At 38.5% G+C, this 21005-nt stretch overlaps 1 protein-coding gene across 1 annotated transcript in view; it reads left to right on the top strand.

The window, feature by feature from the left end:
* The window catches only part of COL25A1 (collagen type XXV alpha 1 chain), a 329639-nt gene that overhangs the window by 244107 nt on the left and 64527 nt on the right, over positions 1-21005 (top strand). Inside the window, exons 11-13 of the mRNA XM_072863100.1 lie at positions 8333-8359; positions 11072-11116; positions 20700-20753. Of these exons, the coding sequence (XP_072719201.1) occupies positions 8333-8359; positions 11072-11116; positions 20700-20753 (126 nt within the window). The remainder of the gene's footprint in view (positions 1-8332; positions 8360-11071; positions 11117-20699; positions 20754-21005) is intronic.

Below are 21005 nucleotides of genomic sequence, written 5' to 3'. Positions count from 1 at the left end.
CCTATCTTAGGTGCACAAGGGAAATTTGTCTTGAAGATGGGGAATGGCTACTCTTTTTCCCCATTTCCAATGTAAGCATGTGTGGGTTGGGGCAGGGTGGTGAGAGGAGAGGTTTAGGAAAGTGAGTTGTTGCTTACGTGGGTGTCTCATGCCCTGTTGAAAATCTTTCTAGATTATCAGTGCCAGTGTGCTTCTATTGCTCTTCTGTCCTTGCAGTTGAGATGTTGGGAAGAGCTGTTTGCAAGGGTTTTTTGGCTCTATATGTTGCTGTGTCAGGAAGACTCTGTTTTCTCTTTGAGCCAAGAGAGTTCAATTCCTTTTTAGATGAGATGGAGGCTTAGGTTTAAGTTAGAAAGGTGTGACTGTATGCATCTTATATGTTAGAATGGAATGTAAGAATGACTAGTTAGTTGCAATTTGTGTCGAGTTTCCATGGCACTTGAAAGCCCTGCAGAACTACCTTCTACAGGAGTTTAAGATATCATTCCTCTGTGCAGAAGGGATTAAGAGAATTCAGAAGGAGGCCAAGCAGTGGGATGACCAAAGGGATTAAGTTTTGAAATGTTATGTGTAACTAGCAAAACGTGTGCTATGCAAGAGGGAATGCCCATAGTTTCCTTAGCTTTTCAACTTTTTCAGTCAAAGTTGTGTCCTGCCTCTCATAATTCATCCTTCTTCCCATGCTATTTGTCTGCTCTTCCTGGTGATAAGGACTCTTAAATACCATACAAGAGGTTTTCTGTTTTATCTTCTCATTTTCTGAATGAATCATAGATGAATTTGTGATTCTTTTCTACCCAAGAGCTAGGATTTCTGGTTGCAGACTATTCATGCGAACTTAAAGTGAGTCAGTGATGGGAAATCTCAAAGGCTGACACTGATAGATCAACATTTTCAGATTCATAAACTGCAATAGAATAGAAGGTGTGCATGGGGTGTTTCTGTTTCCAATTTCCACGTGGGAGAGTTTTTGGTGCTTTTACATTTAAAGTATTTTAAGCTAGTGCATAGTAATAAAAATTTGGAAGATCAAAATTTGCAATGTTTTCAGCTCCTTGGACAGGAATTAAATTTAAACATGTTCAGTGTATGAATCAACCACTTCTTGTCACTGAAAAAACCCCGTATATTATTTTATCCCCCAAAATTGGCTTTAAAGACAGATAAGTAATTTTACAGATGTTCTGTTTTGCATGAACAGAACAGTCCAGAATAACCAGAGAATTCAGGTAAAGGTGTCTCTTTGCAAAAGAAATCTATACTATAATGAGTAACCCAAATGCAAAATCCCTCTGCTTTAAGATATATTGTTTTCCAAACTAGTAGTTTTGTGCTTATGCAGTCTTGCTGGGCATCTGTTCAAGCAAACAAGACCTAATGTTACTCCTTTTACTAGTTATTCAGAGTAAGTAGGATGTTCTTCCAAAGGACATTGCCATTTCTGTGAAAGACAGTGGAAAAGTGTAACCTTGAAGTTCAGTCTGCAGACTGTCACATCTTTAAAATTAATTAATATTAATTTTTCATCTTAGGTTAAAATGAACAAAATGAACTCACAGGGACCAGGCAGAACTGACTGGGAAGTGCTGCTGGATTCAATTCAGCCTTTCAGGCCAATGGCCAAAGCCAGATCCTCAGCTGGTGTGAATCTTCATAGCTCCTCCGGGAAACTACTAATTGTGATTTCGTTTTCAATGGCCAGAGTTCTGCAGCAGCCTTCTTTGTTTCATTCTGGTAGCATGTTCATAGTAAATTTTATAAGGTGTTGTTCTTAAGCTGTTTAGCTGTAAAAGTTTACTAAGAACTAGCAAATGAAATGGAAATTCTCAGCCTATGCCCCTCACAGCAACTATTCTTTTTTTCCCCCAATACAATTGCATTGGCCTTAACTTGCAGGAAATCTCAGAAAAAATAGTCTTTGGCATTTTGTAACCTCTGTACTTCAGTAACGGCTGCCACAGCAGTGACTAAGAGAATGATGATAAGAAGCTCTGCCTGAGCATGAATTAATAGTTATTGCTGCTCTTTTCATCAATTAAGATAAGATAGCATGGGCAGGGGACACTGCTTCATCAGAAGTTTTATGAGGTTTCCCATCATAGTTAATCTGCTTTCTTAGCTGGTCGTTCTTTTATCTAGGTGATTCATCAATACTAAAGCATTGCACATTTCAATACTAGTACTCTAGAAATTGCAATCTTTATGAAACACTCCTCAACCATGCAGGAACACGTTTTCAGAATTACATCATGTACCCGTTACATACCAGAAAATGGGATCAGTGGGTAGAACACAGGCTCCACTGAAATGCAGATGAATACTTTGTATGAAACCTGTGCTTTGCTCTTCATGTACATCTGCTAGTACAGGTTTCCTTCTTAAGTTCTTTATGCCATTGGACTGGTAAGAAATTGATTTGTGGGAGTAAGGAAGTGATCGTGCCCCTGTACTCAGCACTGGTGAGGCTACACCTTGAATACTGTGTTCAGTTTTGGGCTTCAGTACAAGACAGGCATTGAGGTGCTGGACTGTGTCCAAAGAGGGGCAACAAAGCTGGTGAAGGGTCTGGAGCACAAGTCTTATGAGGAGCGGCTGAGGGAACCGGGGTTGTTTAGCCTGGAGAAAAGGAGGCTGAGGGGAGACCTTATTGCTCTCTACAACTACCTGAAAGGAGGCTGTAACGAGGTGGGGGTCGGTCTCTTCTCCCAGGTAACAAGTGATAGGACAAGAGGAAATGGCCTCAAATTGTGTCAGGGGAGGTTTAGATTGGATATTAGGAAAAATTTCTTCTCCAAAAGGATTGTCAAGCATTGGACAGGCTGCCCAGGGAAGTGGTTGAGTCACCATCCCTGGAGGTATTTAAAAGACGTGTAGATGTGGTGCTTAGGGACATGGTTTAGTGGTGGACTTGGCAGTTTTAGGTTTACGGTTGGACTTGATGATCTTAAGGGTCTTTTCCAACCTCAATGATTCTATGATTTTATTCTAAGAGTTTAATGATTCTTATAGGCACCAAAGGGGAAATATCTGTTCTCAGGGACAGTCTTGGAACTTCTTTTGTCCCATAGAAATATAGACACAGTACCTTCTAGAGGCCTTCTAGTTACAAAGAGCTTTTAGTTTACATAGGAAGTACGGAAGTTTTAAAAAACAGGACTTTTCTTTTTTTGTTTTTTTTTTGCAAAGCTTTGGAATAAGAGAGTTTTTGTATGACAGTGTATTGCACCATTGTGACATATTTTGCTGTTTAACTTTTTCAGTATACAAAAACATTCTTTTTTTCATTATATTTTTGTTAGGCATTTTCATTTGGTGTTTGTGCTCACTCTCCATGAACTCTGATACCTTGTAAAGCCAATCATTACTGCTGCCCCAGACCTGCAAATTGAAAATGCCCAAGCTTTCTATTTCATACATTTCTTTTAATGTTAAGCAACTGAAGCATCAGAAGTTGAATACAAAAACATCTTGAGAGGCTGTTGCTAATGTATCACACCCTGAATTACTGTGCTTTGAAACTGCAACTTTAACCTTTACAGGGCAGAATTATTTCTTATTTTGCAGCTTGCTAAAGCATAAGGAACAGAATAAGCTTAAAAGGAAAATATAATTGTAACATTAGAAGGGAGGTCTAGGAAGAATTTGGAACTCAGAACATTTGTTCTAATACATTTAGGCCAGTCTTTTCAGTTTGTTTTTTTTTTTTTTTAATTTATTCTAGATAGTTATTTGTCAAGGCCCAACTGAAGTGTCCAACTTCATTTGATCATTTCTATGATGCCAAGGTTTGATGTGGTACAAGCTCTGGAGGTCTGTTGATTTCAGAAAACAGTGATTGAAGAGTGGCATTCATAGTGGAAATATTTTACCTTTTAAAAACACAGTTGCATAGAAGACATCTATAAACATTTGTTTATCCTTGGTTACCCAGTTTTCCAAGTGCTTAAGTAACTATCAAATAATTCTCCATCTCCAGAGAAACACAGATAGTAGCTGAATTTCTTTGGAGCAACGCACCTTCTTTTTCCATCCTCCTATTGAGGAGCTATTTGAATGAGAACCTAATTCAGTGAAGCCCTATAATAGCTTGTCATAGCTACCTAGCTAGTTTACTCAATTGCACATGATGGCAAAGGGTTCTTCTGAATTGTTCATGATATCTGAAACAGTGAGAACTATTTTTAATTTTTATCATATTTAGTCATCTTCCTGTTCTGGGCAACTCTCACAACAAAAATTTTCAGCCCTCTCAGTTGAAGTTTCTCAGTGAATGTGTGTCAATTTAAAGAAAAGTAGTGTAATTTTCAAAAACGCTAAATAGTCACTTCATCCAAACAGTTTTCATGAACTTTCATTGGAATTTTTGAAGCCTAGATACTCTTTATAAAATTAGCTTTTTAACATTAGTCACCAATGGTTTAGGAGCTGATCCTGAGCATCCTTACATGGAAACTCTGGCAGCTTCCAATGATACAGGCAAAGGACAAATAGTTATTATCAACATCATCTGCATAGACTATTATAGAGTGATTTGTTGATCAATTTTATTTATATATATATATAGATATATATATATATATGCAGGAGTTGACAGAATTCTATAGCTCTTGTCTTAAAGGCTCTTGTTTTACCTCCTTCATAGTCCCAGGGATGATGGTGACAGAAGCTGAGTGACAATATGTTACCTGTGGGAGCAGATCGAGCCTCCAACTAGTTGAAGACTACTGCATGTTTCGTACATGCCTGGTCACTGCAGAGCAGAGGCTTTGGGCTCGAGGGGAATGAGGTGGGGAGCAGTGGTAGCAGCTGGCTGCACTGGGCTGCCTGGACCCAGTGGCAGAAGAGCTATCCAAAGTGAAGTTTAGCCAAGTCTGCATTTGCAAAGCATGCCTTTGGTTGTACTGGAGCAACCAGAAGGGCCAGTATACCACTGCAGCTGTTATGGAACACAGGATAGTTGAAGAAAAAGAAAGAAAAAACAAAACAATCTAAGGAGTTGGTTGGAAACCTTCACATATTTCTTGCCTCTCCTGTCTCAAGATCTACATAGAGATTTTGATTGCTGATCTTACTGTCTGTTCACCAAGTGGGCAACACAGCACTCTTCCCAGTTCAATAGAATAACAGGGAAAAAAAAATCCACATGGTCATATTGATTTTCCTGTATAGATTCTTCTAGAAGCTATCAATTATACCTCTGGAAATGAACTTAAGTCTTGGGCTTTTTTTATTTTATCCCTTCGTGTTCCTCTCTTTCTCCCAGATTGTATTGCTTATTTCTATATCTCCAGTGTGATTCTGTGCCTTGCTCAGAGAACGTAGGTAATAGAAAATAGGCACTTTACAGCAATTCTGGAGTGGTTTACATTTTTGTGAAGCTGTTTTCTGTTAGTAATTTAATTTCAGGTTTTCTATTTAAGTGGTTGCTGGCAGGCTTATGTGGGGGAGGCATGGGAGCTGTCAATGGATGAGCTGCTAAGTTTCCAGTGGCTTTGAGCTTCTTTCCCAATGCTAGGGAGCAGTGCTTTAAAGAAAAATTGTTCCTATTCAGCTATATTTTACAGTCTGAACATTCAAAGGATATTTGTTATTGTGTAAATTGTGAAACATATCACTTTAGGTAAGCTTTTAATTGCAATTGGTTTTCTGAGCATAGTGCTGAAGTAGTTGTATTGTTGAGGACTGTTCTTGTCATCAAGTGGCATGGTAGCTCAATGGGCATGAGACACCAGAACCATTTCCAGGCTGAGTACCAGAAATTGAAAACTGCTAATTGTATAAAATATTTATTTATACGTATCTGCTGCTTCTTTTCTCGAAGTGATTAATTTTAAAGGCACAATAAAAGCAAGACTATGCTACTATGTAAATATTTTCTTATTGAATAAGTCCTCTGGAGGAGCTGGAATGATGGCAACAGTGAGGGGGAAATTCAGGGGAAAGATCTTTTCCTGGAGACATCTGGAATGTCTTGAATTATATCCATCCCGGAGGCTGACAGCTGCAAGCACCAGGCACAAAGTGCTCAACAGAGCAACACATTTAACAGTTTACTTTGGGGGACAGTATTAATAAGTGAATGATCATTTTACCTTCAAATAGTTAACTTTGTATTGAGGGCTCCCAAATGGTACTTCGATGTAGCTGAATGTCTTGAGAAGGTTTTATTAGCTTCTTAAGCAGTTAGAAACTAAAGAGGCTATATCCATTCCTTGGACATAAAAGTAACAGGTATGAGCTATGAAGGTAGTCTTCAGTTATTCTGTATTCAGTTTGGCCTACTGGTGGAGGGATTTTTCTTAAGACCTGGAATACGCCCAAAATGCAACTGGTTAATATGGGAAAGATCAACAGATAACTGATGCCCAGGACGTAGACATCTGGAGCCTATTTTGGTAACGGTGATGTAGGAAAGCTCTAGTTTGAGCATTAATTTCTTGGAGTTTTTAAGTTGTTAGCCAAATTTGCATCTTTCTCACAGAAGAAGGGGAGGCACTGGAAGAAACTTGCTCCCTTCTCTGGAAGAAAGGGAAGAAAACTCTTTGTGGAGTATGTTGTTATAACCATGGTTCCTTACCCAGCAGGCCACACTCATGTACCAACATCCTCTTGATTTGTTTTATCTGGGTTTTTTCCCATCTTTAGTTTTCTTGGAGACTGTTTGCAAGCAATGCTTAAGAAATAAGCTGTTCTTCAATTACCACATTTAGCATTACTGGTGTCCTCAGCCTCTAGCAAATCTTAGGGTTAGAATTCGGGTACTTAATGAAAAGAAAACCTGATTTAAACAGCAGGTTTTTTTGAAACGCAGTGGGCTGGGGGGACTTTTCTGCAGTCTGAAAAAGGAGATGAACACTCTACTCACTGCTCTGATCATCACGTGCTGAGTGCTTGGGTATTTGCGCTTCCTTTTGAAGACAAGGGAGTAAACTTGTCACCCTGCACTTCACAGGTGGCTTTCCATTAACGAAATCTGTCCCTACAGTCAAAAGGAGATGCTTACAAGACCCTAGTTCTGCTGAGACAATCAGGCAGAAGTTTCAAGAAGCAACACTATCTATTCCAACCTTTTGCAAGGTACAATGCCCAAACTTAGATGTATGAATCCATATTTAAAACTGCAAGGTTTTCATCCACATCAGTGGATTCAGGACCAGAATTACCACCAGTGGAGCTTTTCCATGTTAGCAGTTTAAAGTTGCATCAGAGCAATATTGCAACAAGCCCTGCATCTACCAACAGGGGAGGATTCTGCCTAACTTCACACTACCTTAAAAATAAAATTGACCCCACATTTCAAAGCAGCAATCCTTTTGTTCAAGATGAATTTCTGAATAATTGCAGTTCTGATATCAATCAATTCTTCTTTTATTCTTTCACACATCAGAAGGATTTGGATTCTCCAGTTTTGGCTTTTTGTTTTGCACCCTTATGGACTCAGAATTCACCTTGCTTGATATAGCACCAGCACACATAATAGGAACATGGGGAAAAGAGTGCGTAAGAACTGCGGTGGACATGGTCTGGCTCTTACCAAAACAGACTGCCAAAATGTCAAAGACATGGTCAGCTGATCTATTTCCCCGCTGCCTCCCCTCTCCACTGTGGCAATAAACCACCTGGATACTTCAGAGATGCCAGATGAGAAATGGGTCCTATTAATATCAATGAGACTTTGACTCCTGTATGACATTAAGCAGTTAAGCTTTCCTGAATTGAGATATCTCTTCCTGCCTTTTCAGGTCATGGGGACAAAATGGTGATTCTTTACTTCCCAAGAGCATTCTTAATGATTTCTGAAGTTAATTCTTAATGATTTTTCTCTTAACTTGCAAATGATGGCACAGATCATGTGTTGGGTAAAACACAGTCATGTATGCTGACACCTAGAAGGTGAGAAGACTTTGAGGCTTATGCTTCTCTCTATCTTAAAAATACTTGTTTGCATAAACCTTGTTTTTATGCTGCCGAGCAGATATATTACTGTGTACACACAACTGGCTATGAGCTGATGTCAGAAAGAGAAAAACCACAGTCGTCTTAATGCTGACAGATTTGTCAGTATTAGAAGAAACAGATGGGTTGGAAGAGAAAGGATTAGAAGGGGGGAAAATTTGAGTCTTCCAGTTAGTAGTTAGATCAGTTCCAAAAGAGAAGAGAAAAGATCCATTGTGCATTTTGAGCATAAAGTTTTACTTTTCCTTGATGTATAAAACATCAGCTGGTTTCAGTCCAGTATCGGAATGCTTACACAATAAGACAGTTTTAATTGGTCATTTCAGTTTAAATTGGCTAGAGTTATGATGTTAATTGAATTGTTTTCCCTTTGCAGGGACCTCAGGGGCCTCCGGGACAAAAGGTATAGTATAAACAACGATACTGTGAAAGTGATTATTCCTCCTGGTGCCAAATTGCGAGCAGAAAAGGTGAATTGAATCAGCTACTGTACACCGCATTGAATCAGTTAGTTTAGGCTCTGAATTTTGTTTTTGCAAAATGCAGCCATATAATGTGAGACATCAGATTTCTCATTTCCCCTATCATAGGAAGTTCAAGCAATGCAGAGCAGACTGTTTTCAATCTGTCTGCTTAACTTTCAGGTGAAAAGGTCACTATAATTTTCTTATTCATGCACTGGTACGACTAGGAAACCAAAGTTAAAACGTGAAAGGTGGAGAGATAGAGTTTCTGATTAAATGCTTGTCCTTACTCAAGTAGATCAGTGCCATATGACTAAAAAATTGAGCAGCAGAAACAAAGGACATAGGTGTTGCTGATAAATGGTGCTTGGTTGGCAGTGTTCAGGTGGTCTGCTGGTGTCTTCCTGTTCCTGCGGTAACCTGAGACCTGACTTCCTGCAAATGCTTTCAGCATTATTTACAGTCATTAAAGCTGACTGCCTCAGTTTGATGGAGTGAGCTTAGGATTTATGGAATTACACCATTAGAACAGTCCTAGATATATCAGCAGTAACAGCTAGTAAGTGGCACTTTTCCAGCATCTCACCCACGCACCACCAAGGCAAGTCATTTTCTAGTTGATATTAAAAAGTTGTATGGAAGATGTTTAATAAAACAGGCTTAATTTGTATAAAGAAAAAAAGAGAGAGGAAAGGAATAAGTAGTGTTAACATATGTGAGAAGGATGCCACCTCTGTTTGTTTTCTTCTGAGATAATCTTTAAGGGGAAGTTTTGCTTGCATCTGTTCAAACAGAACTTTTTGAACAAAAGAAAGAAAAACGTGCTGATATGTAAAAATGTAATCCGAAAGCATATAAATTGGTGGAATTTTGTCAGCTGTGAGTTGTACAGAGTTTTCAGGCTGAAGGAGAGGACTACCTTTCATGTTTGGCAATGCAGGAATGCGACATTGTAAAGCTGTACTGATGCCTAAGTTGCCATTATAAAATTATACCCTAAGACTTGGGGAGGAGGGTATTTTGCATGTACAGCATCAGCAAAAGCCATGTGCTGATGAGCTTTTGCATATCTGATAAACTTTTACTTGGTATGGTAGAATCAGCTTTATTTACACTTTCTACGATCCTATGTCATAAGAAAAATCAGCAGCTATAGAAGACTGTTATGAATAGGATAGTTTATTGAGGCTGATGGTTTAATGCCCTCCTGAGCTTTGTCTTCCAGTTTTCTGGAAAAATTATACAAAGATGTGAAAATGTTCACTAGGGCCCCTTTGCAGTGGCTAGCAGTCGTGACCATGTATCCAGCAAAAAGAGGCAACAGGAATGCCAAAGGGGAGAGCATTCTGGGTCATGGACATATGCTGGGATGCCAGTGTATTATTTCTTACTGATTTGCAGCTCTGCTATGAGCTGGAGCCTCCTGGGCATTCAAATGTTGGAGGTTTTTTGAGGCCCTCATGGGTTGCTTCCTTGTCTTGTTTCACAGGATTTCTCAACTCTATTCATTGACAAACATATGCATCCATTTTGGGTGCATTCCCTTTGGGTCTTGGTGTCCTTTGACTAAACCATTTCTAGTGAAACCTCTAACCAATATGAATAGAGAGGGAAATGTCATGCACTGATTCTTGGGACGCAGAGAAAGCAGGGCATGAAGGGATCCACAGGGCACTTATTTGTTTTAAGGGTCCTGGGAAACTGCACATTTCACTGTTGTCAAAGCCTCTGCCTTTTCCAGTCCCCTGGCCCCTTTTTAGGGTGCTAGCCTTTCAAATAGCGATCACGTTTTTGTATCCTGTTAAGGTGTTTATAAATGAAAAATAAAAATAATGCTTTCAGTTTTCTTGCTGAGCAACACCATTATTATATAAAAAGAGGAGAACACTGTGTAACCCATGCCGTTTTCCTGCTTTCCTCATACCTCAGGTTTTCACTGAACATCGGTACCAACAGTTGTGCAAGTTCCTTCAAAAAAATTGTCCATCATACAGAAACTTACAGTGTGAGAGCTTTGTAAAAAGATCCATCCAGTGTCACAAGTCAATACTAATATTTTGCTCTCCTCCTTTGTCTGCTCCTTGTGTTTGGCCTGTGTTGGCTTTTAAATTTTGGTAATACTGGTAATTTTGCAGTAATACTGATACAATTTAAAAGGGTATCTGTAATTTGCACCGTCAGGCTGAATTGTTGCAGATTATCTCTTAAATGCTGTAAAATAGATTGGCACTACCAGTTATTGAGCTTGAAGCATCCCTCTTGAAGCATTAATGGTTTTGTTCAGGTGCTGTGTTCAATTGTGTAGGATCTCTCTCAAAATTTATCGAGAGCATTAAATGGAATTGTATTTTAATTCTTACATTTCTTGTGAAGCATCCACAACATTACAAAGTGACCATCAGCTTGAAGCTTGTTTCTGGAAGAGGCCATACAGTGGGACAGTCGTTAAAATGTACAACATGGGAACATGTCTAGTCAGTATAAAATGTCAACTGAAAAGAGAGCTCAGCTTGGATAAAAATTAGTTTTTGAAAAATTTATTGCAGTTACAATAAGCAAGCATTCACCATCATTCCTAAGTACTGTATTAAGAGATGAAAGGTTTCATGACCTGTTTAATTTGCTAAACACCGGCGTCTGTTTCCCACCAGGGTTCTGTCGGAGTGCCTGGTGTTCCAGGGAGAGACGGACAAGTGGTGAGTTCACTGACTTTGTCAGCACTGCCATTATTTATGTAGTTGATTAAAGCTACTTAGGGCTTGTTCACGAGCAATATGCAACCTTGCATCCAGAGCTGTGGTTTCAAATTGGCTTCATGGAAAAGACTACGATCTGGTTTGTGCTCTGAAGTAATTTTTTCTAGTTTTACTTGAACAGGCAGCAAATGTAATTAATTAAGCTGAAAGTCTGATGTTCAGATTTGATGATGATTGATAGGTTCCAGAGAGAAATGCGTATTAGTGGCGTGTAACTTTAGACAATGTATTTACAAACTAAGTTTTTCTGCAGATTTTTTTTTACTTTTTGTTAACTCAGTCCCATGATACATACACTTATGTTGATATCGGGTATTTATACGGTGCCAATACATTGTTAATACAACCTATAAATAGGGCATAAAAAGAGACTGGAGACACAGGTGGAGAATAATGTGAAACTGAAGTTGGGGACAAAAATGCAGAGAAATAAATCAAATAGAAATATTCTTGAACACAACTGGGAGGAAATGCTAACTCAGGCAAGTCAGTGTCATCTTTCAGTGCCATCACCAAGTTAACTCATACTTCAGCATGGCCCTCCATGAGGGGGGGTCATAGTAAAACAGCAGGGCTGTTTCACAGCGTTGCTAAGGTTTGTTGGCAAATCTGGGTGGTGAAGTTTAAATAATATCCCTCTCTGACTGTAAACATTATTATCCATCTGTTGTTCACACAAACGCTAACATTCCTAATGAACTTCAAAAGCACTTGCAGGGAATAGAAAAAGTAAAATGTATGATATAGGTTGTTCACCGTGTTTAAGCAGCAATAGATGGTAGTGTATAAGGATCATATTATACAATCCCTTCTTCTGCCTCTTTCCCCAAACACCTTAGGGATAAAAGCGCTAAGAAGTTTCAAATAATTTAATTTTAATTCCTCTTTCCTAACAAAAAGGATATATTGTTTCTAATAGCATAATATACAGTATTAGACCTGTGTTTTGACAGTGGTTGTAAGAAATGATTTAATAATCAGTTATTTCACTTTAATGATACTGATAATGTTAGGAACCTATTTTTAAAATATTCAGAGTATTGTGACTACTGTGGAACAAAAAAAGAACAAATATTTAGAATTAGCTATATATAGCACACAAGAAATTATAAGAAAATATTATTAAACAAATTTGCATTAAGACCTGAGATTTTTTCCTTCATATTTTATAGCTGCATTCAATTGCAACATGAATGGTAGACAGTACTTGCCAACGCAGATGCTGTTGCTGTACATAATTCAAGTAAATTTTGTGACCAAAGTATGAGTGAAAAGCCGGTGAAGACACACTTTGTAGCATGATTTTCTTTGGATGTGCAGGAAGATGTAAGAAGACTGGACAGGGTCAAGTTGCAAACCACATTGAATAGAATAGAACTGATGATTCACATTTTATCCAAAAGCTTAACTTTTAATAGCATCATCACACAAACTCTAGCCAGAAATCTTCACTCAGATGAGCACAAAAAATGGATGTACATGAAATAAATCAAATGTGTCAAATGTGCAAAACTTATCTGATTATTAGAGTGTCATTTTGAGAGATGTGGAATTTTTTTTAAGCTGTATTGGCAAGGTTGTTGTATGTCTATTTTTAGGAGACCACATAGAATTACCTGCCGTCATGTTTCATGGGGAAGAAAATAAATATGCAATTGCCTTTGGTCAAGGGAAAATGCAAACACATCTTTAAATGCTGTTTATCAACTTTAAAATGTGCTTTAAAAACAGATCCTAACATTTTCAATTTATGGTTTTATGTTTATTTGATTTATTTCAATATTTACAGCATCTAAAACTTTGAAGGCATTCTTAAATTATTACCACTTTAATAAAGATGTCAGCATACTTTTATGTACTTTTATGTAGCTGGACTATTTTACTTTTGACCTTTAAGAAAAAAGGACCTTTTATTACTAAACTAAAAAAAATCTACATACCAGGACAAAACCATACAGATAAAAATGAAATGTGGTCACATTCTTTTGTTTGTTTTCACAATTGTTGGTTGATATTGACTAGCAAGCACTTCCTTATGTGCAGAAAATGTATTATTTTCATATACTACTAAGCAGATGAAAGTTGAATGTTGATATCTCTTTTAATAAGTAGATAACAAATTCTGCTAGCTTGGAAATAGTGGTGGAAATAAAGTTAAACTGAAGCAGTATTTACCTAAAGTTAGAAAGTATAGTGCAGCCTAGGACCCCCATGCTAATATTTTGCTACTACAAGGTCCATTCTTCCAATTTCTATGAAAAAAACAGATTCTCAGTACAGTGTGACACAGAAGATATTGTTGAATGAAGACCAGAGTAGTAATTTTAAGAGTTGGGCTGTACTGTGAGCTGGCTGCTGGCACTCCTGGCTTTACTCATAGAGATTGATGTTGATTTGCAGAATAGTTGAGCTCAACTTGAATAAGTGATGCAAGTCATCCCCTTTTGAGAAGTTACCTAGTGAAAAGGCTTTACAAAAGCCCTACTGTCTTGGTAGCCTATTAATCAGTAAGCTCGCTCTGTCAAACAGCAGCATGTGCAGTGCACTAAGTTCCAAGTTAATATTTTTTCTTAGTTTAAAAGGCAGTGAGTGTTAAGCACATGCTTAAAATTAAGTGTGTGTGGGAATGCTTTCCTCATCTGGACAATGAAATATCTTTCAGCCGATGAATGTCAGCAATGAATTAGCTTTGCTTTCTCTTAAACAGTTGAATAATACAGAGTTAGGTCATCTCCATCTTATATGTGTCTCTGTAATTTTCCTTTTCCTTTCCCTTCACCTCTTCTTTAATTGAAATAGTGGATTATGGGAGACGATTGACAAGTCTGAGCAATAGGTCTGGGAATGACATCATAAATTCTGAGTGCACTTAGAACAATTTTCTAATCCCTTAACACATGAACCACTTCTCTTAGACAATCTCTAGATATTAGAGTAAGTGTAATTTTACACAACCCACATGTTTTTGCAGGACTGTTAACTAGTAGATTTTTCTTGTATTAATAGTAGCAAAATTATTGCCATAAAAACTTCACACATTTTTTTCTTTTAGGCCAAATCCAATGGAACATTACAGGTAGCCTTGCAAGGGCATTTACATTCTTTGTTCCTACATTTGGGAAACTATAACCACGTTCTGCTTATCTTGTTGAGAACAGTAACTGGAAAGGAGCTGCCTAATAATACCTGTAGAGAGTGTTGTCCCTGGGATGGACAGAAACCTTCTGAGATAGCAAGGAGAGTCTTTCTGAGTGCTTCCTTTCCTTTGCAGACTGTTGTGCAAGCCACCTCTAGCAGGTTGCTTCTTAGCAAGATGCTCTGGGAGATAACCTTCCCTTTCTCGATCCCTGGCAAGAGGTCCTCAGGCACTTGAATAGTACGAAAAAGGATTATACCTGCATGGAGATATGAGGTTGCAGTGATCTACGGATATCAGATCCCTACATTAATCATGTTGAAATGGCCACAAAGGGGTTCTTGGAAAGTTCAACTGCAAGTATAAAATACATATTCTGGTATTTGTTAAGTGATACTGATTTGATAAGGACTCCCAGTGACTGCAGCAACAACACAAGGAGAAAAGGAGAGGTTCCCTAAGTAAGGATTGCATTTGGCCTGAAGGAACCTAGTTTCTGGAGTCTGTGCAACTGTTTTAAATAGGAGTTTGTCTGGAGTGCATAAACCCCTCACTCTCTACTTCCATTGAATGCTTTTTCTTATGTAGTACTTGGTATTTTTGGGGTTTTTTAAGGGCGTATTGAGAACAGAATGTATGGTCAGGATAGATCCCTTCATTTCAAATTGTTTCAGTAGTTTGACAATAGCAATTTGATAAACCTCAGAAGAATTTCCCTTCTTATCAGTAGACTTAGAGTCTGGGTGTGCACATTTCTTATTGCTTTCTTCATGCTTCTTATTACTCTAATTTACATGTGTTTCCCCTTCAGGGCGTACTGTACTATGTAGGGGACACATTTTGAAAGTATGTAAGTAATTTCTCTAACTTTAGAGAAATTAGGAAGGGTATGCGTGTACTAACATTATTTTGAATACAGAAGTATAAAGGAAGGAAACATCATTAAATGTAGTTCACAAATTCTCAGACAGGTTTGCAGGCCAGCTGAGTCTTGTTGAAGAGTCTTTCCACTTAATTTCAGCTGGTGAGTGGGCCAGGAGAGATTTCCAGTCCTTAAACAAACAATTTTAAGTTACTTTTGAGGAGAGTGAAAAGCAAGTTGAAAGGACGTAATTCAACCCTGGTTTGAAATGGAAATCACAGTAACATGTCTGAGAAACCACTTTTTTCCCTTCTGTCCTCATTTATGTATTTTAGAGTAAAATTAGACTGGATAGGATTTGGGGGCCTCTTGTATTTCCTTATCCTTAAAATTGATTACATTCTAGTGACTGAAAAATATAGCAATACTGACAGCCTTTCTTCTCAGGGCGAGGTGGATATCAACCAGCTGGTGTAGACAGAGTTATGTATGTCCCCAAAACCAAACCTGTTTCAGAACAGCAGCCTCCAGGCTGTTTTTCTGTTACAAACAAGAAAAGCTGGGGCCTCCAGCCACGTTATTTTTAGCTGATTAATTCTGGATATGAAGGTATATGCCTCCAGGGCACAGAGCACTCCAGTAAGGAGAAGCATGCTTTCAACTGCCTTGAGTCCTTTGATATGGACTCTAGTTGGTGATACATTTTCAGACCTGTTCTGAAGTAGGTTTTATGAATTCGTATTGACAGATTTTTCTCATATTAGCAGCAGAGCCCAAGCAGTGCTCTACACATTTGAGTGCTCAGCAAATTCAGATTCACTTCAGTGTAAGCATTAGGACTGCCCCTACCAGGAGAGTATCTGAGGAAATTACTATACCTATTTATTGGGCAGGGTGCTGAAGGATGTTCTTTGCCCAAATACAGGAAAGACAGAGACAGTCCATCAATGTTAATACAGTTATACAGTTAATATAGGCTCGAGAGTGCCAGGTCTTGAACCAAGGTGTTCTGGTGTGCTGTCCAAAGGACCATCCTTCTGGTTATTGAATTGTTACTGCTTTTGTTACTGCTTTTACAAGTACAGCAAAACCTTGGTAGACAGTACATTCAGATAAGATGGTGCTGCTACCACAGCATCCTACTAGACTATTTCTCTATCAGTCACAGTGTTCAGGTAAGCCCCATGTTGCTGAGGCAGTATGTGGCCCATCTCAATGCTAGTAGGGAGAAATTTTTTTTGTTACGGTATATCATGGTTATCCCACGTGATGTTCATTGCACAGCACAGGTTCTGTGGTGTGGTCTAGCTGAGAATAAGAATGCAGGGGAAGGGCAGAAAGGGCTAGTGACAATTCCTTTAAGCTGAGTACTGAGACATTTCACATCTTCCTACAGCATCTTCCCCACAGTCCATCCCTTTCAGGGAAAGTTCCAAGGGGATGTTCTGAGGGTGGCTTCACACAATTTCTCTGGGTCTTACATCTTTTTCTTGTGTGAGGGTGCAGTGTGGCCCTCATTATAATTTTAATTGGGATCATGGGTTGTGTTTTACATAGGCACTAGAAAGTTTTAGAACATGTTGTGTTTTAGTGGTTCCAGTCCCTCTGTCCCTGAGTGATGATTTCTCAGGAGTTCATGACTGCAGAAAGGCAAGCTATGACCTAAAATCAGACGTACCATAGACAAAGTTACTCTTTAGATGGGAAAAAACACTGGTGAGACCACACTTGGGGAGTACTGTGTCCGGTTGTGGGCTCCTCAGTACGAGACAGACATGGACGTACTGGAGAGAGCCCAACGAAGGGCCTCGAAGACAGTAAGGGACTGGAGCATCTCTCCTATGAGGAAAGGCTGAGAGAGCTGAAGCTGTTCAACCTAGAGAAGAGAAGGCTCAGGAGGAATCTCATTAACATGGTCAAACACCTGAAGGGAAGGTGCAAAGAGGATGGGCCAAGCGCTTTTCAGTGGTGCCCAGTGACAGGACCAGAGGCAATGGGCACAAACTGAAACACAGGAGGTTCCCTCTGAACATCAGGAAACACTTTTTTTACTGTGAGGGTGACTCAACACTGACACAGGTTGCCCAGGGAGGCTATAGAGTCTCCATCCTTGGAGATACTTAAAAGCTGTCTGGACATGGTCCTGGGCAGCCTGCTCTAGGTGACCCTGCTTGAGCAGGGAGAGTTGGACCAGATGATCTCCAGAAGTGCCTTCCAACCTCAACCATTCTGTGAAAGAAAAAAAAATAAAAATATGCTGTCTCGATTTGAAAGCTAGATGATGTGCAGAAGACAATTGTTTCTGCAGCCTAACACCTTTGCTGTCAGTGCTATTAGAGAGAGACTGCAATATGAGTCAGGAAAGACATTAGCCACGGCCTGGTGAATGTAAAAAATATGTGAGATTAAGGATCTAGTTTTATAGGTTCTTTCATTTTACCAAGTTGAAAAGCAGTCTGATTGAAATTACTGCATCAGATGACATTGCTGAATGTCTAGTTTTGCCTTGCATGCATCACTCCTTGAACAGCAGTGTAACTGTCTTCAGCCTTTTAAAGGGCAGCTATACTTTTTGGTCATCTCCACAGCACTAACCTGTGGAGCTGAAGTGTACTCATACAGCATTTTGCACTCCAGTTTTAAGATATGCTTTGATAAATAAATACATAAAAGTAAATAAATGGAAGGAAAGTAATTAACTATACTTCCTAACAGAAATATTTTAAATTATTGTCATGCCAAGAATCAAAATAATCTTTTTGGACCAATATTCCTAAAATAACACAGTATTTTAGTGTATAGCAAGGGAAGAGCTATCAATCTACTCGCCTTCAAAATGTTAGCTTCTGTTTTGCTTCACAACTACTTTTGGAATTTCCTAACTGATGGGAGGTCTGTCAAGGCTTTGCTCTTTTTTGGGTTTGGTTTAGAGGGGGTGGTGGTGGTGTTTCTTAGTGGTTTGATTTTGTTTGGTTGGTTGTTTTTTTTATGTTAGGCTTTAATGGAATTGTTAAAATATCTACACATAAAGCCAGGCTCTGCCATGCCCACAAGACATGCAGTGTGAAAAAGGGAGGCTCCCTGGCACAAAGCTCATTTTGCTGTGCACTGGGAATGTTCACCAGGGGTAGGATATAGAGTAGCTTATGTGCTGTACATTTTTATTTCATCTTATTGCTCCCTGATTCCTTGTATGGACAAGAAAATAGGGTTCTAAAATAGTGAAAGGAATATTGTATGACCGAAAATTATTTTAGTCCCTGTTCTTCTGGCCATTAGAAATAGAAGGATAATAACTTCAAAAGCATAAAGCTACAAGGTCATTTCTGTGCATTCTTCTAGGTTTGCCTTCAATCTTTCCCATTTCCAGAGCTAATTTCTGCTGTGATAATGCCTCTGACTAGTACTTTCAGTGCCAGAACTGTAGTGTTGGCCATAGGAAAGTTGCATATAGGTTAGAAATGAGACTATTGGTATGAATAGGGATTTACTCAGACTTAGGTGACAGCCTGAGGTTTTCACTTTTTTCCAAAGAAAATAAGATAATTCTTTTGTCCCATTTTTGTAGTCTCCTTTTTGTCACAGTAGTAGCTCTCTGCATTCATAGCACTGATATGTAAACCTGGGAGGAAAGTGCAAGCCTGGGATGTCAACCCTTTGATTAGAGATTTAAGCCCCTGAAAGTGTCAGCCGACAGCAGCTGTTTTAAAATGAAGGGGACAGAAACAAACTTGTTTGGGGTGTGGGGATGAGGAGAAACAAGTGCATATTCATTGGTCCCTTCTGCTTCCTTTTGTCAACTGGCAGTTTTCTTCTAGTGCCTTTTAGGTCAATCCTTTAGGACACTTAGGCCTAATCTCCAACAGCTTCAAACCCTGACCACTCATATATCAAATGCCTGTGCTACTATATCAGTCTTAAAGCTACTGTAGTACAAAGGAGCCTTGAAAAAGGGCTGACTCAAATGGCTATTTAATTCCCTGAGAGTTTAATGGTACCTAACACTTTTTCTCTGGCTTGGAAAATACCTCACTAGAGTTTTGCTAGAACCTCGATGTTTTTGTTTCATATTTTGAAATAGTCCAATTCTTGATGAAATTAAAATGTAATTCATGATCCTGTTACCTAATTTAGAAATAGAATGGAGCCTGCTTTCATGGAGAATCAGAGTTTATATATCTGTGATTAAAATATGACTGTGGAAGTAAGAAAGAGAAAAGTCCTTTCTTAATGGAAAGCTTTTATGGAGGACTGGAAGATACATGTTGTATTTGGAACAAGTCTTTATCTTAACACCTCTGCACCTTTTGAGTAGAGGGTTGGTTCATCATGTCTACTAAGTTTGAATACTGTATGAAAATTGTCCACTGAGTTTCTGATATGAATGACAGTTTCTAATTTGATTAATATGTTAGTTATTGTATTTAACTTTTACACATTTTTATACATTTTTGTAGTAAAGGGCTTATAGAAGAACCTAGTGGTAGGCTTTTTCAGATCTTTTTTTGGATGTTATTTTAACATGCCTTGCCACCCCGGAAGTGCAATGCAGTTGTGTACACGAGGGTTACCAAAGACAACAGGTATTGTGAAACTGAGGCATACTTCTGCAGAAGGTTTTACATAATTAGCCATCACCCCTAGTTGTTTTACAATAAAGTCTAGCCATTGCTTTATCATTTTACCTAACATAAATAATATGTGTGTTTTTCCATAAATCTGGGAATTAAACACTAGGAAATGTCTTTAAGAGTTTGTTTGGGTTTGGAGGGTTTTTGTTTGATTGTTTTTTTGGTTTTTCAATTTGGGGGAAGAAAAGAAGTTTGTAAATAATTGTTATTTGTTGATTGACTTATGAAAATTATTTGACTCCTTGAACTGTGGAAGAATATATATATACTATCCACTAAACATACCCAAAATTTGGATCATTGATGTAATGCTGAAAATTTTTAAATCTTTTAAATCTACTTTTCAGCCAGTGGTATAAGAGTATGAAAAATGGACAAGTAAGGTATATTTAAAAAATTAAAAAGCTGCCTATTCTTCCAAACTCTTCCACTTCTGGAATGGGTACTTCTCATTTTTCTTCATTATCTGCCTTCTGTATGAGACCAGAAGCACAAATGTCAAAATCATTTAAGATAAGCCTTTCTTGCAGTATTTCTAAGTTGCAGAGAAGAGAAAAGCATTGGCAGTCTTGCTGGGAAGACTATGCTCTTAAGGTTAATTGGCCAGCTTTTCAGAATCAGAAGTCGCAGTTCTATTTTCTGTTTAGTTTGACCTGTGTATTTCCACTGCCTTCAGTAGAATTATTTCTTATCTACACAGGACTTAATTAGAGTTAATCCACCCTACCTGATGAAATAAGGCATTTTAGTGCCCAACTTGGAGTACATATTCACATAGTCGTCTTAAATTTTTTTTATCATTACTTCCCCTATATGAGACAGTAGGTGAAATGCTGTTAATATATACCTCATCATGTCTTTCTTAACCCCATCTTTTGTTTTCTTTGCCTTTAGGGTGAACCTGGTTTGCCTGGTGTAGCAGGAGAGAAAGGAGCAGCAGGACTTAAGGTCAGTACTGAAAATGGATTAAAACCAGAAGTACACGGTACGTGAGTGCATGTATAGATGACAGTCAGGCTTTCCAACTTGGGTTTATATTCTGACTGGCTTTTAATGATCTGCTCCCTCCAGTGATCACTGCTGTAAGAGGCTTTACGCATTTCACTATAAAGAAGCATATTCTTCTGCTGTGCATGTATAATTCCAGTCAGTGGCACTGACGCATATGCGTCCACTGCCAAGTGAATGCAATACGCCTGC

The sequence above is a fragment of the Ciconia boyciana genome, chromosome 5, assembly GCF_034638445.1.
Source record: "Ciconia boyciana chromosome 5, ASM3463844v1, whole genome shotgun sequence".
Taxonomy (NCBI): Eukaryota; Metazoa; Chordata; class Aves; order Ciconiiformes; family Ciconiidae; genus Ciconia; species Ciconia boyciana.
Note: the sequence above shows the minus strand (reverse complement) of the source record. Positions and strands in the feature narration are given on the sequence as shown.